Source organism: Nerophis ophidion, linkage group LG25 (genome assembly GCF_033978795.1).
Source record: "Nerophis ophidion isolate RoL-2023_Sa linkage group LG25, RoL_Noph_v1.0, whole genome shotgun sequence".
Lineage (NCBI taxonomy): Eukaryota > Metazoa > Chordata > Actinopteri > Syngnathiformes > Syngnathidae > Nerophis > Nerophis ophidion.
The window spans coordinates 12,244,160-12,266,620 of record NC_084635.1 but is presented as its reverse complement, the minus strand read 5'-3'; the positions used below and the strand labels follow the sequence as shown (position 1 = coordinate 12,266,620).

Here is a 22,461-nt window from a genome sequence, read left to right as displayed (position 1 = left end):
CACCTCTCTATGGAGCAACTGACGCTTCGGTCAAAGTTGAATTGCCACAAAACTCGCATGAGAGGTAAAAAAAAAGGGGGGTGGGGGTTATCATTTTGCAATGCAGTCTGCTGAAAATGATGGAAAGCACCTATCTATGGAGCGACTGAGGCTGTGGTCAAAGTTGAGATGCTACAAAACTTGCATGAGAAGTTAAAAAAAAAAGGGGGGGGGGTGTTGGGGGTTAATCATTTTGCAATGCAGTCTGCTGAAAATGATGGAAAGCACCTCTCTATGGAGCAACTGACGCTTCGGTCAAAGTTGAATTGCCACAAAACTCGCATGAGAGGTAAAAAAAAAGGGGGGTGGGGGTTATCATTTTGTAATGCAGTCTGCTGAAAATGATGGAAAGCACCTATCTATGGAGCGACTGAGGCTGTGGTCAAAGTTGAATTGCCACAAAACTTGCATGAGAAGTAAAGAAAAAAAAAGGGGGGGGGGGTGTTGGGGTTAATCATTTTGCAATGCAGTATGCTGAAAATGATGAAACGCACCTATCTATTTAGCAACTGACTCTGTGGTCAAAGTTGAATTACCACAAAACACATTTTAAAACATTCAACACTCTCAACTGCCATCTGACGGCTAGAGAGGATAATACACCCCCTAATTGGTCACGTTTCATGTGTCGGGTAAACCATGACAAATGGGGCCTTATGATGCCCTTTCCTACTGTATTTATGCTGTAATATCGATTCTCAAATCCAAATATCGATATGTTTGATACTTTACTTAATTTATATCATGTGTATCACGAACATGAATACAGCGTATAAAATCAAACTTGTGAATGATGCAGTGTCATTATGTGATGTTTTTTTTTGTGTCGTTTACATTTTCAGTATTTTCACGTTAACATGTTCATGTAACTTAATTGTGACTTATTTATTATGTTAATTTATCAATCCATCCATTTTCTGCCGCTTGTTCTATTGTAATAGTTCTTATTCATTTCGTTTAATGCTTTAATTATTTAACTTTTTCGTTTTTTATGGTTTGAAACACCATTTTTGTGTACTTTGTCTGATTTTTATCCTGTTTTTTCTCTTGTATCAACTTGGCCACATTGTCATTCATGCCGCGACCCCAACATACAAACCCCGTTTCCATATGAGTTGGGAAATTGTGTTAGATGTAAATATAAACGGAATACAATGATTTGCAAATCATTTTCAACCCATATTCAGTTGAATATGCTATAAAGACAACATATTTGATGTTCAGACTGATAAACATTTTTTTTGTGTGCAAATAACCATTAACTTTAGAATTTGATGCCAGCAACAAGTGACAAAGAAGTTGGGAAAGGTGGCAATAAATACTGATAAAGTTGAGAAATTCTCATCAAACACTTATTTGGAACCCCACAGGTGTGCAGGCTAATTGGGAACAGGTGGGTGCCATGATTGGGTATAAAAGCAGCTTCCATGAAATGCTAAGTAATTCACAAACAAGGATGGGGCGAGGGTCACCAATTTGTAAGCAAATTGTCGAACGGTTTTAGAACAACATTTCTCAACGAGCTATTGCAAGGAATTTAGGGATTTTACCATCTAGGCTCCGTAAAATCATCAAGAGTTTCAGAGAATTTGGAAAAATCACTGCACGCAAGGTGGTACTGCATCAAAAACAGACATCAGTGTGTAAAGGATATCACCACGTGGGCTCAGGAACACTTCATAAAACCACTGTCAGTAACTACAGTTGGTCGCTACATCTGTAAGTGCAAGTTAAAACTCCGCTATGCACAGCAAAACACATTTATCAACAACACCCAGGAACGCCGCTGGCTTCGCTGGGCCCGAGCTCATCTAAGATGGACTGATGCAAAGTGGAAAGGTGTTCTGCGGTCTGACGAGTCCACATTTCAAAATATATTTGAAAACTGTGGACGTGGTGTCCTCCGGAACAGAGAGGAAAAGAACCATCCAGATTGTTATAGGCTCAAAGTTCAAAAGCCAGCATCTGTGATGGTATGGGGGTGTGTTAGTGCCCAAGGCATGGGTAACTTACACATCTGTGAAGGCATCATTAATGCTGAAAGGTCCATACAGGTTTTGGAGCAACATATGTTGTCATTCAAGCATCGTTATAATGGTTATTTCAGCAAGACAATGCCAAGCCATGTGTTACAACAGCGTGGTTTCGTAGTAAAAGAGTGCGGGTACTTTCCTGACCAGACCTGTCTCCCATCGAAAATATGTGGCGCATTATTAACTGTAAAATACGACAGCGGAGACCCCGGACTGCTGAATGACTGAAGCTCTACATAAAACAAGAATGGGAAAGAATTCCACTTTCAAAGCTTCAAAAATTAGTTTCCTCATTTCCCAAACGTTTATTGAGTGTTGTTAAAAGAAAAGGTGATGTAACACAGTGGTGAACATGCCCTTTCCCAACTACTTTGGCACATGTTGCAGCCATGAAATTCTAAGTTAATTATTATTTGCAAAAAAAAAATGAACATCAAATATCTTGTCTTTGTAATGCATTCACTAGAATATGGGTTGAAAATGATTTGCAAATCATTGTATTCCGTTTATATTTACATCTTACACAATTTCCAAACTCATATGGAAACGGGGTTTGTACTTGATACACTCAACATCTAGTAATTTACCTGTAGTTCCAAATTGTTTTAAATAAATACCAAATACATGTTAATATTTGGCGGCACGTTGATGCAGAGGTTAGCACTCGTGCCTCACAGCGAGAAGGTCCTGTGTTCGATTTCCAGGCTCTGGATCTTTGTGTGGAGTTTGGATGTTCTCCTCATTACTCCGGCTTCCTCCTACCTCCAAAAATATTGCTTAAAATGTTCCCTTTCTTTAATGTATTGGTTAAATTTGTTTTGTATAAAATATAATATAATAATAATTAATAACATGTTAATAACATAACAACAACAAAATGCTAATAACTTAAAAAGTATAATAGTAAAAAGAAAAAGGTTTGCAGCACAAACCCCCACAAATGTTTGGGACACGTGTGGGGTGATTTTGACATGGCTGGTGGGCTGCTTATGAATAATAACACGTTAATGCCATAAGAAACATAAAACGTTAATAACTTAAAAACCGTCACGGCACAAACCAGCAAAAACCAAGCACAAAAAAATAAGATAAGTTTGGGGAGATTTTAACAAAGTTGAAGACTTTTTTTTTTTAATAAGTAATAACACATTTAATACACATTGAAAACATAGAAACCATAAAATGTAATAACTTAAGAACTATATTAGTTAGACCAAAAAAGTTTGCAGCACAAACGAATGAGGCGATTTTGGCTTAATTTGGAGAATGCGAGGACTGGCTGACTGTGACATAATCTTTAATAACTCAGAAACGAAAACAGGAGGGTCAACCATTTCAACGGCTCAAACCAAAAACTCCCCCTCCATCATTCTACAGTTATAACATCATTGGGCAGACACGGGAAAGCAGACGTGAAAACCGGCTGTCCTCACTCAGAAATGGAGCTGAAGGGGGCGTGGCCTCCAGCTCCGCCTGAATTTCGGGAGATTTTCGGGAGAAAATTTGTCCCAGGAGGTTTTCGGGAGAGGAGCTGAATTTCGGAAAATCCGGGAGTATGCCTAAACCTTTATAGTAATAATAATTTAGATTCAATTCTTATAAAGGATTCAAATCAAGAGTAAGATGATTAATTCCGTTTTAATATTTGAGTGGTGGAAAAGTCGGGCCCTGAGGTAAAAAATGCTGAGATCGGCTGTGCTAATAAATCTATGCTTAAATACAGAGGACCCTCTATTTGGAATAAACTACCGTTAGCTTTTTAATACACAACTGCATTATATCCATCCATCCAACTTCTTCCGCTTATCCGAGGTCGGATCGCGGGGGTAGCAGCCTAAGCAGGAAAACCCAGACTTCCCTCTCCCCAGCCACTTCGTCTAGCTCTTCCCGGGGGATCCCGAGGCGTTCCCAGGCCAGCCGGGAGACATAGTCTTCCCAACATGTCCTGGGTCTTCCCCGTGGCCTCCTACCGGTTGGACGTGCCCTAAACACCTCCCTAGGGAGGCGTTCGGGTGGCATCCTGACCAGATGCCCGAACCACCTCATCTGGCTCCTCTCGATATGGAGGAGCAGCGGCTTTACTTTGAGTTCCTCCCGGATGGCAGAGCTTCTCACCCTATCTCTAAGGGAGAGCTCCGCCACACGGCGGAGGAAACTCATTTTGGCCGCTTGTCCTTTCAGTCATGACCCAAAGCTCATGACCATAGGTGAGGATGGGAACGTAGAACGACCGGTAAATTGAGAGCTTCTGCCTTGCGGCTCAGCTCCCCTCCCAAAGTGAGTCGGTAAGGTGGGCGGGGTTGGGGGCGCTGGGGTGTAAAATATATTCAGGAAGAGTCACGGATACAAAGGATTATGGGTATTTGTTGTGTTGCGTTTATGTTGTGTTACTGTGAGGATGTTCTCCCGAAATGTGTTTGTCAATCTTGCTTGGTGTGGCTTCACAGCGTGGCGCATATTAGTAAGTGTTAAAGTTGTTTATATCACAACCATCAGTGTACTCTGTGTCACCCAGTATGCCTTTCAATCCTGAATGTGTATTTGCAGAAGCTGCACACAACATGTTGCCAGATCAGTAATCGATTCGTACATGTTGTTGAAGATGTTTAAGGCAATGGCTCCACAGCATGCCCATATACTTGTAATCAGGATAACCGCTATTGGATAGTCGCGGGAACATTAGCGGCTCCAATTGTCATCATTTCTCTGTGAAACAAGTTTAAATTGCTCTGTGAGTGGTAAAGGCGGACAATATCTGATGTATTTCAGCGGGCGGTTGGCGGGCGGGTACGGTCCTGATAAAATGTTGGTTCGGGTGGACGGCGGGTGGATGACGACTTTGGTGATGCGGATGCGGATGATATAATTGACTGTCCGCGCATCTCTATTGCCTACCTTATTTTCCCTCGTAGAAGAAGAAGCGCGCGGTGCATGCTGGGATATATGACTGCGGAAGGTGTGCCGAGTTTTATCTCAAGGCGATCATTCACGGGAATAGAGCAGCAGCAGCAAAAGAATTTAACATTAACAGCAGCGACACTGACTCGTTTAATGACGACTTCGACGTTCGCCCAACTGTTTGATTCGAACACTGAAGAAGAAGAATTTGAGGGATTCGTGGATGAAGAATAACTTAAAGTGAGCTTTACATGTTTATTTTGTGTGTTGTGTTGTGTGACATTATCGTTTAAGCAACGTTGAGTTATTGATATATTATTGCTTTGCACTATTTCGAGTGTTACTATATTGTGTTTGCACTAACGTTTGATTTACCATAACAGTATCAGACAGTTTTTTACGTGTTTATTGAATCGGGGAAAATAATAAAACAGCTGTTTATTCATTTTGGGAGTGAACGGAGTTGTCAGAACGCTGGTTTGTGACGTATTATTTTCGGGTCTCCCCATGTCTAGCACTAAAAGATTACAGTTGGTACAAAATGCGGCTGCTAGACTTTTGACAAGAACAAGAAAGTTTGATCACATTACGCCTGTACTGGCTCACCTGCACTGGCTTCCTGTGCACTTAAGATGTGACTTTAAGGTTTTACTACTTACGTATAAAATACTACACGGTCTAGCTCCATCCTATCTTGCCGATTGTATTGTACCATATGTCCCGGCAAGAAATCTGCGTTCAAAAGACTCCGGCTTTTTAGTGATTCCTGAAGCCCAAAAAAAGTCTGCGGGCTATAGAGCGTTTTCCGTTCGGGCTCCAGTACTCTGGAATGCCCTCCCGGTAACAGTTCGAGATGCCACCTCAGTAGAAGCATTTAAGTCTCATCTCATTGTATACTCTAGCCTTTAGATAGACCTCTTTTTTAGACCAGTTGATCTGCCGCTTCTTTTCTTTTTCTCCTCTGTCCCCCTCTCCCTTGATGAGGGGGTCCGGTCCGATGACCATGGATGAAGTACTGGCTGTCCAGAGTCGAGACCCAGGATGGACCGCTCGTCGGGACCCAGGATGGACCGCTCGCCTGTGTATCGGCTTGGGGACATCTCTACGCTGCTGATCCGACTCCGCTTGGGATGGTTTCCTGTGGACGGGACTCTCGCTGCTGTCTTAGATCCGCTTTGAACTGAACTCTCGCGGCTGTGTTGGAGCCACTATGGATTGAACTTTCACAGTATCATGTTAGACCCGCTCGACATCCATTGCTTTCGGTCCCCTAGAGGGGAGGGGGGGGGGGGTTGCCCCCATTTGAGGTCCTCTCCAAGGTTTCTCATAGTCATCATTGTCACTGGCGTCCCACTGGGTGTGAATTCTCCTTGCGTAGTCGTAATGGTTTGTACAGTCCTTTGAGACATTTGTGATTTAGGGCTGTATAAATAAACATTGATTGATTGATTGATAATCTACTAATAAAGTTTGACTGACCTATCTAACGGTTTTGTTGACGTTCCCTTTAGAGCAGCTCGATCTAATGGACGTATAACGTAACCCCAGCCTCTACTGTAGCATCTATTCTATGCGCCTTATAATGCGGTGCGCCTTATATATGAACAAAATATTAAAATAGGCCATTCATTGAAGGTGCGCCTTATAATCCGGTGCGCCTTATAGTGCGGAAAATACGGTAATAAAAAAAAGACTATTGAAGGCCGGGTTGGTCCTTGGCTATTTTAAATACATACAAATGTATGTGCTGTGTGAAATAAATCAATACACAAATATTAAAGGCCTACTGAAACCCACTACTACCGACCACGCAGCCTGATAGTTTATATATCAATGATGAAATATTAACATTGCAACACATGCCAATACGGCCTTTTTAGTTTACTCAATTACAATTTTAAATTTCCTGGGAGTTTCGTCTTCGAAACGTCGTGTAATGATGACGTGTACACAAGGCATCACAGGTTTTTCGGAAGTATGAGCGCTGCGCACACACACAGGTAAATGTCGTCTGCTTTAACGGCATAATTATACAGTATTTTGGACATCTGTGTTGCTGAATCTTTTGCAATTTGTTCAATTAATATTGGAGAAGTCACAGTAGAAAGATGGAGTTGGGAAGCTTTAGCCTTTAGCCACACAAACACACTGTGATTCGTTGTTTAAAATTCCTGGAGGTGAAACTTTCCTATGGATCAGAGCGCGGTCAAGAGAACATGGATCCCGACTACATGTCAACCAGCAGGTTTCGGTGAGAAAATTGTGGTAAAAAGTCAGTTCTTGCCGGAGAAAAGCTGAGCTTGTGCCGTCCATAGCTGCCGTCGACTCCCCTGAGACACTGCGCGTCAAGACACCCGTGGAGACACCCTTCCGACTATCAGGTACTATTAAACTCACTAAAACACTAGCAACACAATAGAAAGATAAGGGATTTCCCAGATTTAACCTAGTAAATGTGTCTAGTCCATCGTTATCAATATCCTCAAACACAAATCTTTCATCCTCGCTCAAATTAATGGGGAAATTGTCGTTTTCTCGGTCCGAATAGCACTTTTTGTTGGAGGCTCCCATTATAAACAATGTGAATATGTGAGGAGCCATCAAACATGTGACGTCATCGTCTGCGACTTCCGGTAAAGGCAAGGCTTTTCTCTTAGCACCCGAAAGTTGCGAACTTTACCATGGATGTTCTCTACTAAATCCTTTCAGCAAAAATATGACGAAATGATCAAGTATGACGGGCTTCACGGTGGCAGAGGGGTTAGTGTGTCTGCCTCACAATACGAAGGTCCTGCAGTCCTGGGTTCAATTCCAGGCTGAGGATCTTTCTGTGTGGAGTTTGCATGTTCTCCCCGTGAATGCGTGGGTTCCCTCCGGGTACTCCGGCTTCCTCCCACTTCCAAAGACATGCACCTGGGGATAGGTTGATTGGCAACACTAAATTGGCCCTAGTGTGTGAATGTGAGTGTGAATGTTGTCCGTCTATCTGTGTTGACCCTGCGATGAGGTGGCGACTTGTCCAGGGTGTACCCCGCCTTCAATCAATCAATCAATCAATCAATGTTTATTTACGGGTCAGTAGAGTAGAGTAACAATTCCAGAGTACTGGAGCCCGAACGGAAAACGCTAAATAAACATTGATTGATTGATTTATATAGCCCCAAATCACAAATGTCTCAAAGGACTGCACAAATCATTACGACTACAACATCCTGGGAAGAACCCACAAAAGGGCAAGGAAAACTCACACCCAGTGGGCAGGGAGAATTCACACCCAGTGGGACGCCAGTGACAATGCTGACTATGAGAAACCTTGGAGAGGACCTCAGATGTGGGCAACCCCCCCCCTGTAGGGGACCGAAAGCAATGGATGTCGAGCGGGTCTAACATGATACTGTGAAAGTTCAATCCATAGTGGCTCCAACACAGCCGCGAGAGTTCAGTTCAAGCGGATCCAAGACAGCAGCGAGAGTCCCGTCCACAGGAAACCATCTCAAGCGGAGGCGGATCAGCAGCGTAGAGATGTCCCCAACCGATGCCCGATTGTAGCTGAGATAGGCGCCAGTGCCCCCCGCGACCCCGAAAGGAAATAAGCGGTAAAAAATGGATGGCTGGATGGATGGATCAAGTATGACACATAGAATGGAGCTGCTATCCATGTTTAGATAAGAAAATCTCATTTCAGTAGGCCTTGAATAACAATAGTTCATGCTGCAAATGAGGGATTTTGAAGTTGCATCTTACCACTTGCTGTAGTTGCTGTAGTTGCTGCAGTTGCTGCAGGTGCTGCAATTGCTGCAGTGGTTGCAGCGGCAGCAGTGGTAGCAGTGGTAGCAGTTGGAGCAGTGGAAGCAGTGGTAGCAGTGGTAGCAGTGGTAGCAGTTGGAGCAGTGGAAGCAGTAGTAGCAGTGGAAGCAGTGGTAGCAGGGGTAGCAGTGGACACAGTGGTAGCAGTGGTTGCAGTGTTAGCAGTGGTAGCAGTGGTAGCAGTAGTAGCAGGAGTAGCAGTGGAAGCAGTGGTAGCAGTGGATGCAGTGGTAGCAGTGGACACAGTATTAGCAGGGGTAGCAGTGGACGCAGTGGTAGCAGTGGACACAGTAGTGGCAGGGGTAGCAGTGGAAGCAGTAGTAGCAGTGGACACAGTGGAAGCAGTGGACACAGTAGTAGCAGTAGACGCAGTAGTAGCAGTGGACACAGTGGACACAGTGGTAGCAGTGGACACAGTGGAAGCAGGGGTAGCAGTCGAAGCAGTGGTAGCCGTGGTAGCAGTGGTTGCCGTGGTTGCCGTGGTTGCCGTGGTGGTGTTCACCCTGGGAGCTGGAGTGGTGACCACAAGACTCACAGGTCCCGAATTGACGGTGACGGTCCTGGTTATCGCGTTGGGCACCTCTCTCTCTCCCTGGGACTCCATGCACCCTGCGGGGCACTTCTGAGAGGGGAGGAAGGTGACACACAGCTGGACAACACAGCGGAAGTACATCTGTGTGACAGGAGAAAACGGTACGGGTCAGTAGAGTAGAGTAACAAACTTTTCCTTAATGCTATGTTGTTTTAGCAAAACTTTATGACTGTATAGAAGTATGTTGTGGATAAAACCTGTTAGTCTATGTCCCTTATAGTCAGCAGGCTACTTTCTGGTTCGGGGAGGATGACAAACAAACAAGGGTGCCTTTAAAGGCCTACTGAAACCCCTCAGCCTTCCCGGTAAGGTTTATTCAGGTGTACTGGAGAGGAGGCTACGCCGGATAGTCGAACCTCGGATTCAGGAGGAACAGTGTGGTTTTCGTCCTGGTCGTGGAACTGTGGACCAGCTCTATACTCTCGGCAGGGTTCTTGAGGGTGCATGGGAGTTTGCCCAACCAGTCTACATGTGCTTTGTGGACTTGGAGAAGGCATTCGACCGTGTCCCTCGGGAAGTCCTGTGGGGAGTGCTCACAGAGTATGGGGTATCGGACTGTCTTATTGTGGTGGTCCGCTCCCTGTATGATCAGTGCCAGAGCTTGGTCCGCGTTGCCGGCAGTAAGTCGAACACATTTCCAGTGAGGGTTGGACTCCGCCAAGGCTGTCCTTTGTCACCGATTCTGTTCATAACTTTTATGGACAGAATTTCTAGGCGCAGTCAAGGCGTTGAGGGGTTCCGGTTTGGTGCCCGCCAGATTAGGTCTCTGCTTTTTGCAGATGATGTGGTCCTGATGGCTTCATCTGACCGGGATCTTCAGCTCTCACTGGATCGGTTCGCAGCTGAGTCTGAAGTGACCGGAATGAGAATCAGCACCTCCAAGTCCGAGTCCATGGTTCTCGCCCGGAAAAGGGTGGAATGCTATCTCCGGGTTGGAGAGGAGACCCTGCCCCAAGTGGAGGAGTTCAAGTACCTAGGAGTCTTGTTCACGAGTGGGGGAAGAGTGGATCGTGAGATCGACAGGCGGATCGGTGTGGCGTCTTCAGTAATGCGGACGTTGTACCGATCCGTTGTGGTGAAGAAGGAGCTGAACCGGAAGGTAAAGCTCTCAATTTACCGGTCGATCTACGTTCCCATCCTCACCTATGGTCATGAGCTTTGGGTCATGACCGAAAGGATAAGATCACGGGTACAAGCGGCCGAAATGAGTTTCCTCCGCCGTGTGGCGGGGCTCTCCCTTAGAGATAGGGTGAGAAGCTCTGTCATCCAAGAGGAACTCAAAGTAAAGCCGCTGCTCTTTCACATCGAGAGGAGCCAGATGAGGTGGTTCGGGCATCTGGTCAGGATGCCACCCGAACGCCTCCCTAGGGAGGTGTTTAGGGCACGTCCAACCGGTAGGAGGCCACGGGGAAGACCCAGGACACATTGGGAAGACTATGTCTCCCGGCTGGCCTGGGAACGCCTTGGGATCCCCCGGGAAATGCTAGACGAAGTGGCTGGGGAGAGGGAAGTCTGGGTTTCCCTGCTTAGGCTGTTGCCCCCGCGACCCGACCTCGGATAAGCGGAAGAAGATGGATGGATGGATGGATGAAACCAACTACTACCGACCACGCAGTCTGATAGTTTATAAATCAATGATGAAATATTAACATTGCAACACATGCCAGTACGGCCGGTTTAGTTTACTAAATTACAATTTTAAATTTACCGCAGAGTTTCCTGTTGAAAACGTCGCGGAATGATGACGCGTAAGATGACGCGTGTTTGTGACGTTATTGGTTGGAGGGGACATATTAGCCAAGCACCACTTGTGGCTAAATATCGTCTCTTTTCATCGCGCAATTACGCAGTATTTTGGACATCTGTGTTGCTGAATCTTTTACAATTTGTTCAATTAATAATGAAGAGGTCAAAGTAGAAAGATGGAGGTGGGAAGCTTTAGCCTTTAGCCTCACAAACACACGGTGTTTCCTTATTTAAAATTCCCGGAGGTGAAGCTTTACTATGGATCAGAGCGGTCAAGCGAACATGGTTCCCAACCACTTGTCAACCAGCAGGTTTCGGTGAGAAAATTGTGGTAAAAAGTCGCCTCTTACCGGTGTGACGCGGTGACCAGCCGGGCAGTTTTTCAGCAGGGCGGCGCCATTGACAAACCAACGTGTGTGTAGCGAGAGAGAGAGAGAGACCATCCTAGTAGTGATTTAGCAAGACTCTGAAGATTTGTTTGTTGTGTGGACTGACAACTGTCATGGAAGAGGACATGGTGCTTCTGAATGTACTAATAATGAATGATTTTGATGCTTAACACTATGTGCTGAATGTATATATTGATAAGTGAAGGTTTGGAATAAACATGAAGTTTCATCTACCAGAGCATATCTGTGTCTTTTTTTTATGTAGGAAAAGAACCCCCAAACAATTGAAAATAAACCAATAATCTGGTTCAACAGCTTAGAAACTATGATAAAAGAATACAGGGCCTACATGATTTGTCCACTATTTTTAAAAGCTTAACTCACCAAAATTAAAACTACTGATCTTATTTGTTTCATCCTGCCGCTTCTCCACATTTAATAGCCTAAGACAATATATATCACAGTAACTTTGGTACGATACGGTTTTTCTTTTACTGTAGCTAACAATATCAGCAAATCCAAGTTTAACTAATGAGTATACCTCGTATGCACTCTTACTGAGGCCACAGGGGCAATTATTTGGCAAGCCGTCCCATACACACTGTATACAATAGGGTAGGCATATATTTCGCATTTATATGCCCCGACACGCTTGGGCACTTATTTCGCATCGAGCACTTACTTCGCTTGACACCGGAGATCAGTGGAGCTTCTGTCCTGCTGACTTCTCTCAGAGACTGGCGTCAACACACCCGTGGACACACCCCTCCGACTATCAGGTACTATGTAACTCACTAAAACACTAGCAACACAATAGAAAGATAAGGGATTTCCCAGAATTATCCTAGTAAATGTGTCTAAAAACATCTGAATCGCTCCCAATGCCATCGCCTTTTTTTACTTTTTATTTTATTTTATTTTCTAGTCCTTCACTCTAAATTTCCTCATCCACGAATCTTTCATCCATCCATCCATTTTCTACCGCTTATTCCCTTTCGGGGTCGCGGGGGGCGCTGGCGCCTATCTCAGCTACAATCGGGCGGAAGGCAGGGTACACCCTGGACAAGTTGCCACCTCATCGCAGGGCCAACACAGATAGACAGACAACATTCACACTCACATTCACACACTATTCATCCTCGCTCAAATTAATGGGGAAATTGTCGCTTTCTCGGTCCGAATAGCTCTTGCTTCTGGAGGCTCACATTATAAACAATGTGAGGATGTGAGGAGCCCTCACACCGGTGACGTCATCGTCTGCTAATTTCGGTAAAGGCAAGGCTTTTTTATTAGCGACCAAAAATTGCAAACTATATCGTGGATGTTCTCTACTAAATCCTTTCAGCAAAAATATGGCAATATCACGAAATGATCAAGTGTGACACATAGAATGGACCTGCTATCCCCGTTTGAATAAGAAAATCTCATTTTGAGTAATATGAGTAATATTTTACGACTTAGAATGTATTAAAAAAAAGAAAATGTGTTCATGTCTTACATTTAAAATAAGGGAGGGTTTAGTCGAGGTGGATTTGTAGCGGCTTGTAGCTGATATAGGCACCGGCGCCCCCGCGACCCGAAAGGGAATAAGCGGTAGAAAGTGGATGGATGGCATAATTAGGTCAATAATCTATATTGCTCAATTGTATCTTGTTCTATCCCTGTATGCTGTAAAAATAATCAGTAAGCAAAAGTCAAGCTGATACTGACCATTGATCCTTGTGTGTTCAGGGTGGGCAAATCAATGCGATAGATGGTAACATTGCTCTGGTCTGTAATGATCTCCACTGTTGTGTTGGAAGTTGCACATCTGTAAAAGTACATTTACAGGAAATGTTTCACACGGATACACACAAGTTGTACAGTACGTAAATTAATTTTGTGTTGCTCACCCTTCCTGCAAAATGACGCTGGATGCAGCAAAGTCTGCTGTCTCGGACGCCAGGCAGCTTTTGATGATCATTTGAACTCGATCCACAGTTGTGTTGGCGGAAATATAGATGTCCAGTTTGTCAATCGTGGACCCCAATTCGCCGTCGCCTGAACCACTTACTTCGCCGTCGCCTGAACCACGTCCTTCGCCGACGCCTGAACCACGTCCTTCGCCGACGCCCGAACCACGTACTTCGCCGTCGCCTGAACCACGTCCTTCGCCGACGCCTGAACCACGTACTTCGCCGTCGCCTGAACTACGTACTTCGCCGTTGCCTGAACCACCTTGATACCTTAGCGCCGATTTCGACCGCAGTTCTCCCGGCAAAAGTGGTACGACCTGGATCTGCGGTGTCCCTGTGAACCTTGACAGGGGCCCCTCTCCTGGTAAGTAGAATTCCAACCGAATGTCAACGTCTTCAAAGGACTCTACGGGAACGGTGACGTTGAAGGATGGACCGCTGGCTTTGGCTGCCGGGATGCGGCAGGCCAGCGGGAGGATGAGGGTGGGGTGGCGGCTGATCATGGTAAAGGAACGCACGCTTTTCAAGGTGTTGGTGTAAACCAGCTCGTTGCCAGTTTGCTGGAAAACAAAACAGAGAGTTAGAACAACTTTGGTTTGGGAACTCCTCAGAATAGTCAGTAACTATAAGGCCAGCTGCCACCATGGCAGATTGAACCCACATTAGTCTTACCACATTCTTATTTACAGAGTAAGCATGCTGGTGCCACCAAACAGCCATGACTACAAAGAAATGTGTGTACTAATGGAAGAGCATTTTGTATTGAATATTTCATGATTGTACAGTGGGGCAAAAAAGTATTTAGTCAGCCACTGATTGTGCAAGTTCTTCCACTTAAAATGATGAGAGAGGTCTGTAATGTTCATCATAGGTACACTTCAACTGTGAGAGACAGAATGTGAAAAAAAAAATCCAGGAATTCACATTGTGTTAGGTTTAAAGAATGTATTTGTAAATTATGGTGGAATATAAGTATTTGGTCAACCATCCAAAGCTCTCACTGATGGAAGGAGGTTTTCGCTCAAAATCTCACGATACATGGCCCCATTCATTCTTTTCTTAACACGGATCAATCGTCCTGTCCCCTTTGCAGAAAAACAGCCCCAAAGCATGATGTTTCCACCCCCATGCTTCACAGTAGGTTTGGTGTTCTTGGGATGCAACTCAGTATTCTTCTTCCTCCAAACACGACGAGTGGAGTTTATACCAAAATGAATACACGGATGATACAGCAGAGGATTGGGAGAATGTCATGTGGTCAGATGAAACAAAAATAGAACTTTTTGGTATAAACTCAACTCGTCGTGTTTGGAGGAAGAATAATACTGAGTTGCAACCCAAGAACACCATACCTACTGTGAAGCATGGGGGTGGAAACATCATGCTTTGGGGCTGTTTTTCTGCTAAGGGGACAGGACGATTGATCCGTGTTAAGGAAAGAATGAATGGGGCCATGTATTGTGAGATTTTGAGCCAAAACCTCCTTCCATCAGTGAGAGCTCTGAATGGTTGACCAAATACTTATTTTCCACCATAATTTACAAATAAATTAGAAAAATTCCCACAATGTAAATTCCTGGATTTTTTTTTTTCACATTCTGTCCCTCACAGTTGAAGTGTACCTATGATGAAAATTACAGACCTCTGTCATCATTTTAAGTGGGAGAACTTGCACAATCGGTGGCTGACTAAATACTTTTTTTGCCGCACTGTACGTCAAAAAAAAAAAAAAAATTAGCTAGCATACAGTGGGTCTGGATGAATTTTTGCCTAAATCCTGTGAGAATCCTGCATGTGAATGAAGCATTAAGGAGTGGAACTATCCAGGACTAGATGCAGCGTGCTCAAACAACCACCCCAATACCATCTGTGACCAGATAATACTGTATCATCTCTTTCGGACTTATCAGGTCCTCACATCGAGGAAACGGCATTCTTGTGGGGTAAATAATAGATTTTTAGATGCATCGCAATTCGGACATGGACCATTACATAACAATAGTAAAATCCGTCCGGAAAAGTCTGCTTCCTCTTGCTGCCGCGCAAAAGCTAGATACCATCTTTCTATTTGTTTGCTTCTTATTGTTTTACAGCTTTCTTTATTCCTTCTCCAACATATTTAGTAGTCTTATCAAACTTACAAAGCACCCACTCTCTGTCTCACGGCCTCTCTCTCTCTCTCAGCTGTCTAGCTGATAAGAGAGCAAAGCTAAGATAATCCCGGTCCGAGGCAACTGTGCTATTCGCCGCTCAAAAGCTAACAAGCTCGCTGCTAAGGTAATCCAGCTAAATTAGTCCCGGTCCGAAACAACTGCGCTCCGAAGGCTTCTGCTCATTCACACTGCTGCTTCTCTTCGCCTAATGCTCCGAACAAAGAAAGAACTGGACTTGGTGAAAGAAACAAGGCGAGTATGGCTTCGTGCTCTTTGTGCACCTTTCTCATGGATAGGTTGGCTCTACTAAAGAACTTTATCCACCAGTAAGAGCAAAGTAATTTGGTAAGTTTAGACGCCGCGGACACGTTTGCAAGCATTAGCTGTAGCAAGCCAACTAGCCCAGGTTTGCAGGAGCTCAAAGTGGAATACAAGCCACAGTGAACTGGCTGAGATGCAAAATAGATTTAGCCCTTTGGCCAATCCTGCACCCCAGTCTACTGGACACCACACCCTCGTCATTGGGGACTCCATCACCTGGAACACACAGCTTAGTAAACCAGCCAAAATTAAGTCTATTCATGGGACCAGAGCCCCCGAAATTGAAGCTAGTCTTACGGAACTGACTTGCAACAGGCCTAGTAAACACGTACGACAGGCTAAGTGCACCACTAGCTACGCGAACATAGTTGTACATGTCGGCTCCAATGACACTATCAATCAATCAATCAATCAATGTTTTATTTATATAGCCCCAAATCACAAATGTCTCAAAGGACTGCACAAATCATTACGACTACAACATCCTCGGAAGAACCCACAAAAGGGCAAGGAAAACTCACACCCAGTGGGCAGGGAGAATTCACATTCAGTGGGACGCCAGTGACAATGCTGACTATGAGAAACCTTGGAGAGGACCTCAGATGTGGGCAACCCCCCCCCCTCTAGGGACCGAAAGCAATGATGTCAAGCGGGTCTAACATGATACTGTGAAAGTTCAATCCATAGTGGCTCCAAGACACTAGGATGAGACAGCCAGAGATAACAAAGAGGAACATAGCTCGGACTTGCTAGAAAGATGTCTTGGCATCGAGTACTTGTCTCTGGCCCCTGCCTGTGAGAGGTAATGATGAGAAGTATAGCAGATACGTCTTGGCTGGCTGTTTTTTGTAGAGAACAGAGACGAACGCTTATTGATAATTTGCCACCTTTCTGGGGAAAACCGGGCTTGTTGGTGGAGGGCCTTAACCCCGGCTCAACTGCACTGGCTTCCTGTGCACTTAAGATGCAACCTTAAAGGGGAACATTATCACCAGACCTATGTAAGCGTCAATATATACTTTGATGGTGCAGAAAAAAGACCATCTATTTTTTTAACCGATTTCCGAACTCTAAATGGGTGAATTTTGGCGAATTAAACGCCTTTCTGTTTATCGCGCTGGAGGCGATGATGTCAGAATGTGACGTCACCGAGGTAACACACCCGCCATTTTCATTTTCAACACATTACAAACACCGGGTCTCAGCTCTTTTATTTTCCGTTTTTTTGACTATTTTTTGGAACCTTGGAGACATCATGCCTCGTCGGTGTGTTGTCGGAGGATGTAACAACACTAACAGGGAGGGATTCAAGTTGCACCACTGGCCCGAAGATGCGAAAGTGTCTGCTGCCAGACCCCCATTGAATGTGCCAGAGTGTCTGCACATTTTACCGGCGATGCTAAGACAGACATGGCACAGAGATGTATGGATAACCTGCAAATGCATTTGCAACGATAGTCAACGAAATCACAAAGGTGAGTTTTGTTGATGTTGACTGCCAGCTAATCGATGCTAACATGCTACGCTAATCGATGCTAACATGCTATTTACCGGCGGTGCTAAAGCAGACATGGCACAGAGATGTATGGATAACCTGCAGATGCATTTGCAACTATATTACGTTTCCTTCCACCCACATTTATTGTGAAAAAAACACTTACCAATCGACGGATTTAAGTTGCTCCAGTGTCAAAAGATGCGAAAGTCCTGATCGTTTGGTCCGCACATTTTACCGGTAATGCTAACGCAGCTATTCGGCCATGCTATGGCTATGAATAACATCAATAGCTATTCGCTCAATAGCTTCAGTTTCTTCTTCAATACTTTCATACTCCAACCATCTGTTTCAATACATGCATAATCTGTTGAATCGCTTAAGTCGCTGAAATCCGAGTTTGAATCCGAGCTAATGTCGCTATATCTTGCTGTGGTATTCCCATTGTTTGTTTACATTGGCAGCACTGTGTGACGTCACAGGGAAATGGCCAGTGTCTTCGCAGAGAGCGAAAATAAGGCACTTTAAAGCTTTATTTAGGGATATTCCGAGACCGGTAACATTTTGAAAAAAACTTCAAAAAATACAACAAGCCACTTGGAACTGATTTTTATTGTTTTTAACCCTTTTGAAATGTTGATAATGTTCCCCTTTAAGCTTTTACTACATACAGTCTAGCTCCATCCTATCATGCTGATTGTATTGTACCATATGTCCTGGCCAGATAATTTGCGTCCAAAGAACTCTGGCTTATTAGTGATTCCCAGAGCCCCAAAAAAAGACTGCGGACTTCAGAGCGTTTTCTATTCGGGCTCCAATACTCTGTTATGTCCTACCAGTAACAGTTAGAGATGCTACCTCAGTAGAAGCATTTAAGTCCCATCTTAAAACTCATTTGTATTTGCTAGCCTTTAAATAGATACCCTTTTAAACCAGTTGATCTGCCGTCTCTCTTTTCTGCTCTGCCCCCCTCTACACCATGGATCAGCCTCCACGGAGGATTCGCTAGCTGTTCCAAGTTGGGATCCGGGGTGGACCACTCCTCTGTGCATCGGGGATGGGGGGGAGGGGATTTTTATTTATTTTTTGTCTTGAAAAAGGGAGGTTTTTTGGGTTGGTGCACTAATTCTAAGTGTATCTTGTGTTTTTTATGTTGATTTAATAATAAAAAAAAATTTAAACATTAAAAAAAACAATAAAAAATTATTCTTCGGCCTGGTATCAATCGAGCCAGGTGGTTGGGGACCACTGTCATAATGAATCGAAAATATTCGGGCTCCAATACTCTGTTATGTCCTACCAGTAACAGTTAGAGATGCTACCTCAGTAGAAGCATTTAAGTCCCATCTTAAAAGTCATTGTATTCGCTAGCCTTTAAATAGATCCCTTTTCAAACCAGTTGATCTGCCGTCTCTCTTTTCTGCTCTGCCCCCTTCTACACCATGGATCAGCCTCCACGGAGGATTCGCTAGCTGTTCCAAGTTGGGATCCGGGGTGGACCACTCCTCTGTGCACCGGGGAAAAAGGGAGTTTTTTTTGGGTTGGTGCACTAATTGTAAGTGTATCTTGTGTTTTTTTTATGTTGATTTAATAAAATAAAATAAAATAGAATAAAAAAAATAATTAAAAAAAACAATAAAAAATTCTTCTTCGGCCCGGTACCAATCGAGCCAGGTGATTGGGGACCACTGTCATAATGAACCGAAAATATTCTCTGTTAGCCGTGATGCTAAATCCCATTTAATTATACTAACAACGTTAGCGATCCGTATTTACCTTTTTTGTGATCTGTAATGGTTAACTAGCAAATACTAAATCAAAACGAGTTTCCTCTGACTTCTTTTCTGCTAGCCATGCTGTTGTGATACAAGAATGTAGGTTATAGTTTGATTTAGCATGCTGATTGAGTGTTCATTTTATTCATCGAGCCTATTTCTATTCTATTCAGTAAAATATTTTTAAAGACTACTCCAATTGTTTACCTGACAATTTATATCTGTGTGTGGCATTGCATTAGTGTTTTACAAAAACAAATAAGTACAAACAGAATAATGCCACGTCCACCATCTTATGTGTGGAGACATTTCACCCCAACCAACGTAGGCGGAAAGGCTGTGTACATTTGCAAATACTGTGCAAAGACCTACGTCAAAAATGTCACAAAGATTGCAGCAGCATATAGGCAAGTGCCCAATTATACATAATTATTGTAATTCCCCATTAATTCCCGTTTATTCCTATTAATTCCCATGGACTGTGTCCAACTTTGAATAATCAAAAAATGGTTTATATATATAACTATATCTGAAGAAGAATGGACAATAATATGGAAATAGCAATGGACTTGTACCAGATGAGATTTTTTTATTACGCCTTCTCAGAAGTCTCACTATGATAAAAACTCCCCTGCCTGTTGGAGAAGTTATGGGAATTTGAATGCAAACCACCACAATGTTTTCTGGGACTGCTCCGCCATAAAGGACTATTGGAAAGAGCTACACCAAGCTTTACAGGATATATTCAAACGTGAAATACCCGTTGAGAGTAAAACTTTGTTTTTTGGACTGGCTGAAGAAAAATAAACACTTAATGAATATCCTACTGGTGGCTTGTAAAAAGACCATTACTAGGAAATGGATATCCCGGGAGAGCCCAACTTTGAAGCAATGGATGGAAATCACAATGGACATATGTAAAATTGAAAAAATAACTTTTTTTATTAATTATAAATTGGAAAAATGTAATTCATACTGGGAAAACTGAGTCAATTATGTCACGCCTCATAAGCCTGACTTTAATTTTTCAAATTAGTGATTGTACTGTACTTAAAGAAAAAAAAAAGGATTACTACCTATATGTGTATGGATGTATATGTGTGTGTGTGTATATATATATATATATATATATATATATATATATATATATATATATATATATATATATATATATATATATGTATATATATGTATGTATGTATATATGGGACGGTGTGGCGCAGTGGGATAGTGGCCGTGCGCAACCCGAGGGTCCCTGGTTCAAATCCCACCTCGTACCAACCTCGTCATGTCCATTGTGTCCTGAGCAAGACACTTCACCCTTGCTCCTGATGGGTGCTGGTTAGCGCCTTGCATGGCAGCTCCCTCCATCAGTGTGTGAATGTGTGTGTGAATGGGTAAATGTGGAAGTAGTGTCAAAGCACTTTGAGTACCTTGAAGGTAGAAAAGCGCTATACAAGTACAACCCGTTTATTTATCATTTATATATATATATATATATATATATATATATATATATATATATATATGAGAAATATGTGCCTTGGGAGCAAGAAATTTTCAGAAACACCGGTGTAAAGAAATAACTTCAAGGTGGAAGAAATGCAGGATTTACCACAGTTTTGGTGCCGCAGCCGTTCAAGGAGATGCGGGCGGTGAGGTGAGTGTCATTGTAGCTGACGGGACAAGATGCGCTGTTCAGCTGCAGCTCCGCCAGGTTGATGTTGCTCAGTGAGGCAAGAGGAAGGACCAGTGTCATCTCTGTCTTATTGCACCTCAGCTCTGCGGGAGAGAAAACACCACATTCTCGGGCTCACTCGCACAAAAATAGTAAACACTGTGACCAGAGGTGGGTAGAGTAGCCAGAAATTGTACTCAAGTAAGAGTACTGTTACTTTACAGATGTATTACTCAAGTAAAAGTAAGGAGTAGTCACCCAAATATTTACTTGAGTAAAAGTAAAAAGTATGTTGGGAAAAAACTACTCAAGTACTGAGTAACTGATGAGTAACCTGTTCGTTTAATGATGACGGCAACAAGTAATGCACAAAAACATAAAAATAGCAATGAACAAATTCAGAGCCAGGATTATCTCTTAAGCAACTAAAACAATAATGTATATTAAATAATATATATATTTGGTTTTACACTGTATTGAAAGAAAAATAGAAAATAATTTTATCTTTGCAACCTCATTATACTATTGGCTAAGTTTTATATTCATAAATGTAAGTTTCTCAATACCCGACCTGTTTTTTGTGCCTTTAAAAAAGATTTAGAACTCTACATTAAAACTCTCTACCTCTAACAACCAAAAAAGCTGTGAAAACGATGATGCTGTGTTCCAAATTTAAGTTATTTACTGAGATTGAGTGAGCCTATGGCTTTGCACTTTGTTTATTTTACAAATATATACCTTTTGCATTCTATTTTAGTTACTTTGAAAGTACAACCCCCTGGCGCTGTTTTGTACGGTTTTTACACTGTTTTGTACTGTTTTTGTACTTACTATGATTATTATTTTTAACTGTTTGTAAATGTTGAAATTTATAAATAAAGGTTTATAATTTTGATTTTTTTTAAAAAAAAAGTGTGCAGTTAATCATGTGACCGCCTGGCTCTGTTTGATTGGTGAAACGGAGTCAAACGTCACCAGTGACTGCATTTGATTGGTGAAACGGAGTCAAACGTCACCAGTGACTGCATTTGATTGGTGAAACGGAGTCAAACGTCACCAGTGACTGCATTTGATTGGTGAAACGGAGTCAAACGTCACCAGTGACTGCATTTGATTGGTGAAACGGAGTCAAACGTCACCAGTCACTGCATTTGATTGGTGAAACGGAGTCAAACGTCACCAGTGACTGCATTTGATTGGTGAAACGGAGTCAAACGTCACCAGTCGCTGCATTTGATGGGTGAAACGGAGTCAAACGTCACCAGTGACTGCATTTGATTGGTGAAACGGAGTCAAACGTCACCAGTGACTGCATTTGATTGGTGAAACGCAGGCATGTGATAGATCCTACTTTGAAGGTTTGTCTGACAAACCAAAACAAACAAAACATGCGTAAACAGATCGATAAAAATCAGTAGAGAGTAGCGAGCTGAATGTAGATAAATGGAGCGGAGTAAAAGCAGCGTTTCTTCTCTATAAATATACTCAAGTAATAGTAAAAGTATGTTGCATTAAAACTATTCTTAAAAGTAAAATTTATCCCAAAAGTTACTCAAGTAGATGTAACGGAGTAAATGTAG

At 43.1% G+C, this 22,461-nt stretch overlaps 1 protein-coding gene across 2 annotated transcripts in view; it reads right to left on the bottom strand.

Moving 5' to 3' along the window:
- Nucleotides 1–22,461, bottom strand: part of LOC133543059 (mucin-22-like) — an 83,407-nt gene that overhangs the window by 5,728 nt on the left and 55,218 nt on the right. For both annotated transcript variants that reach the window (XM_061887446.1, XM_061887447.1), the window contains exons 11-14: nucleotides 20,819–20,985; nucleotides 13,397–14,019; nucleotides 13,215–13,314; nucleotides 8,715–9,450 (exon numbers count right to left, since the gene is read on the bottom strand). In XM_061887446.1, the coding sequence (XP_061743430.1) occupies nucleotides 8,715–9,450; nucleotides 13,215–13,314; nucleotides 13,397–14,019; nucleotides 20,819–20,985 (1,626 nt within the window). The remainder of the gene's footprint in view (nucleotides 1–8,714; nucleotides 9,451–13,214; nucleotides 13,315–13,396; nucleotides 14,020–20,818; nucleotides 20,986–22,461) is intronic.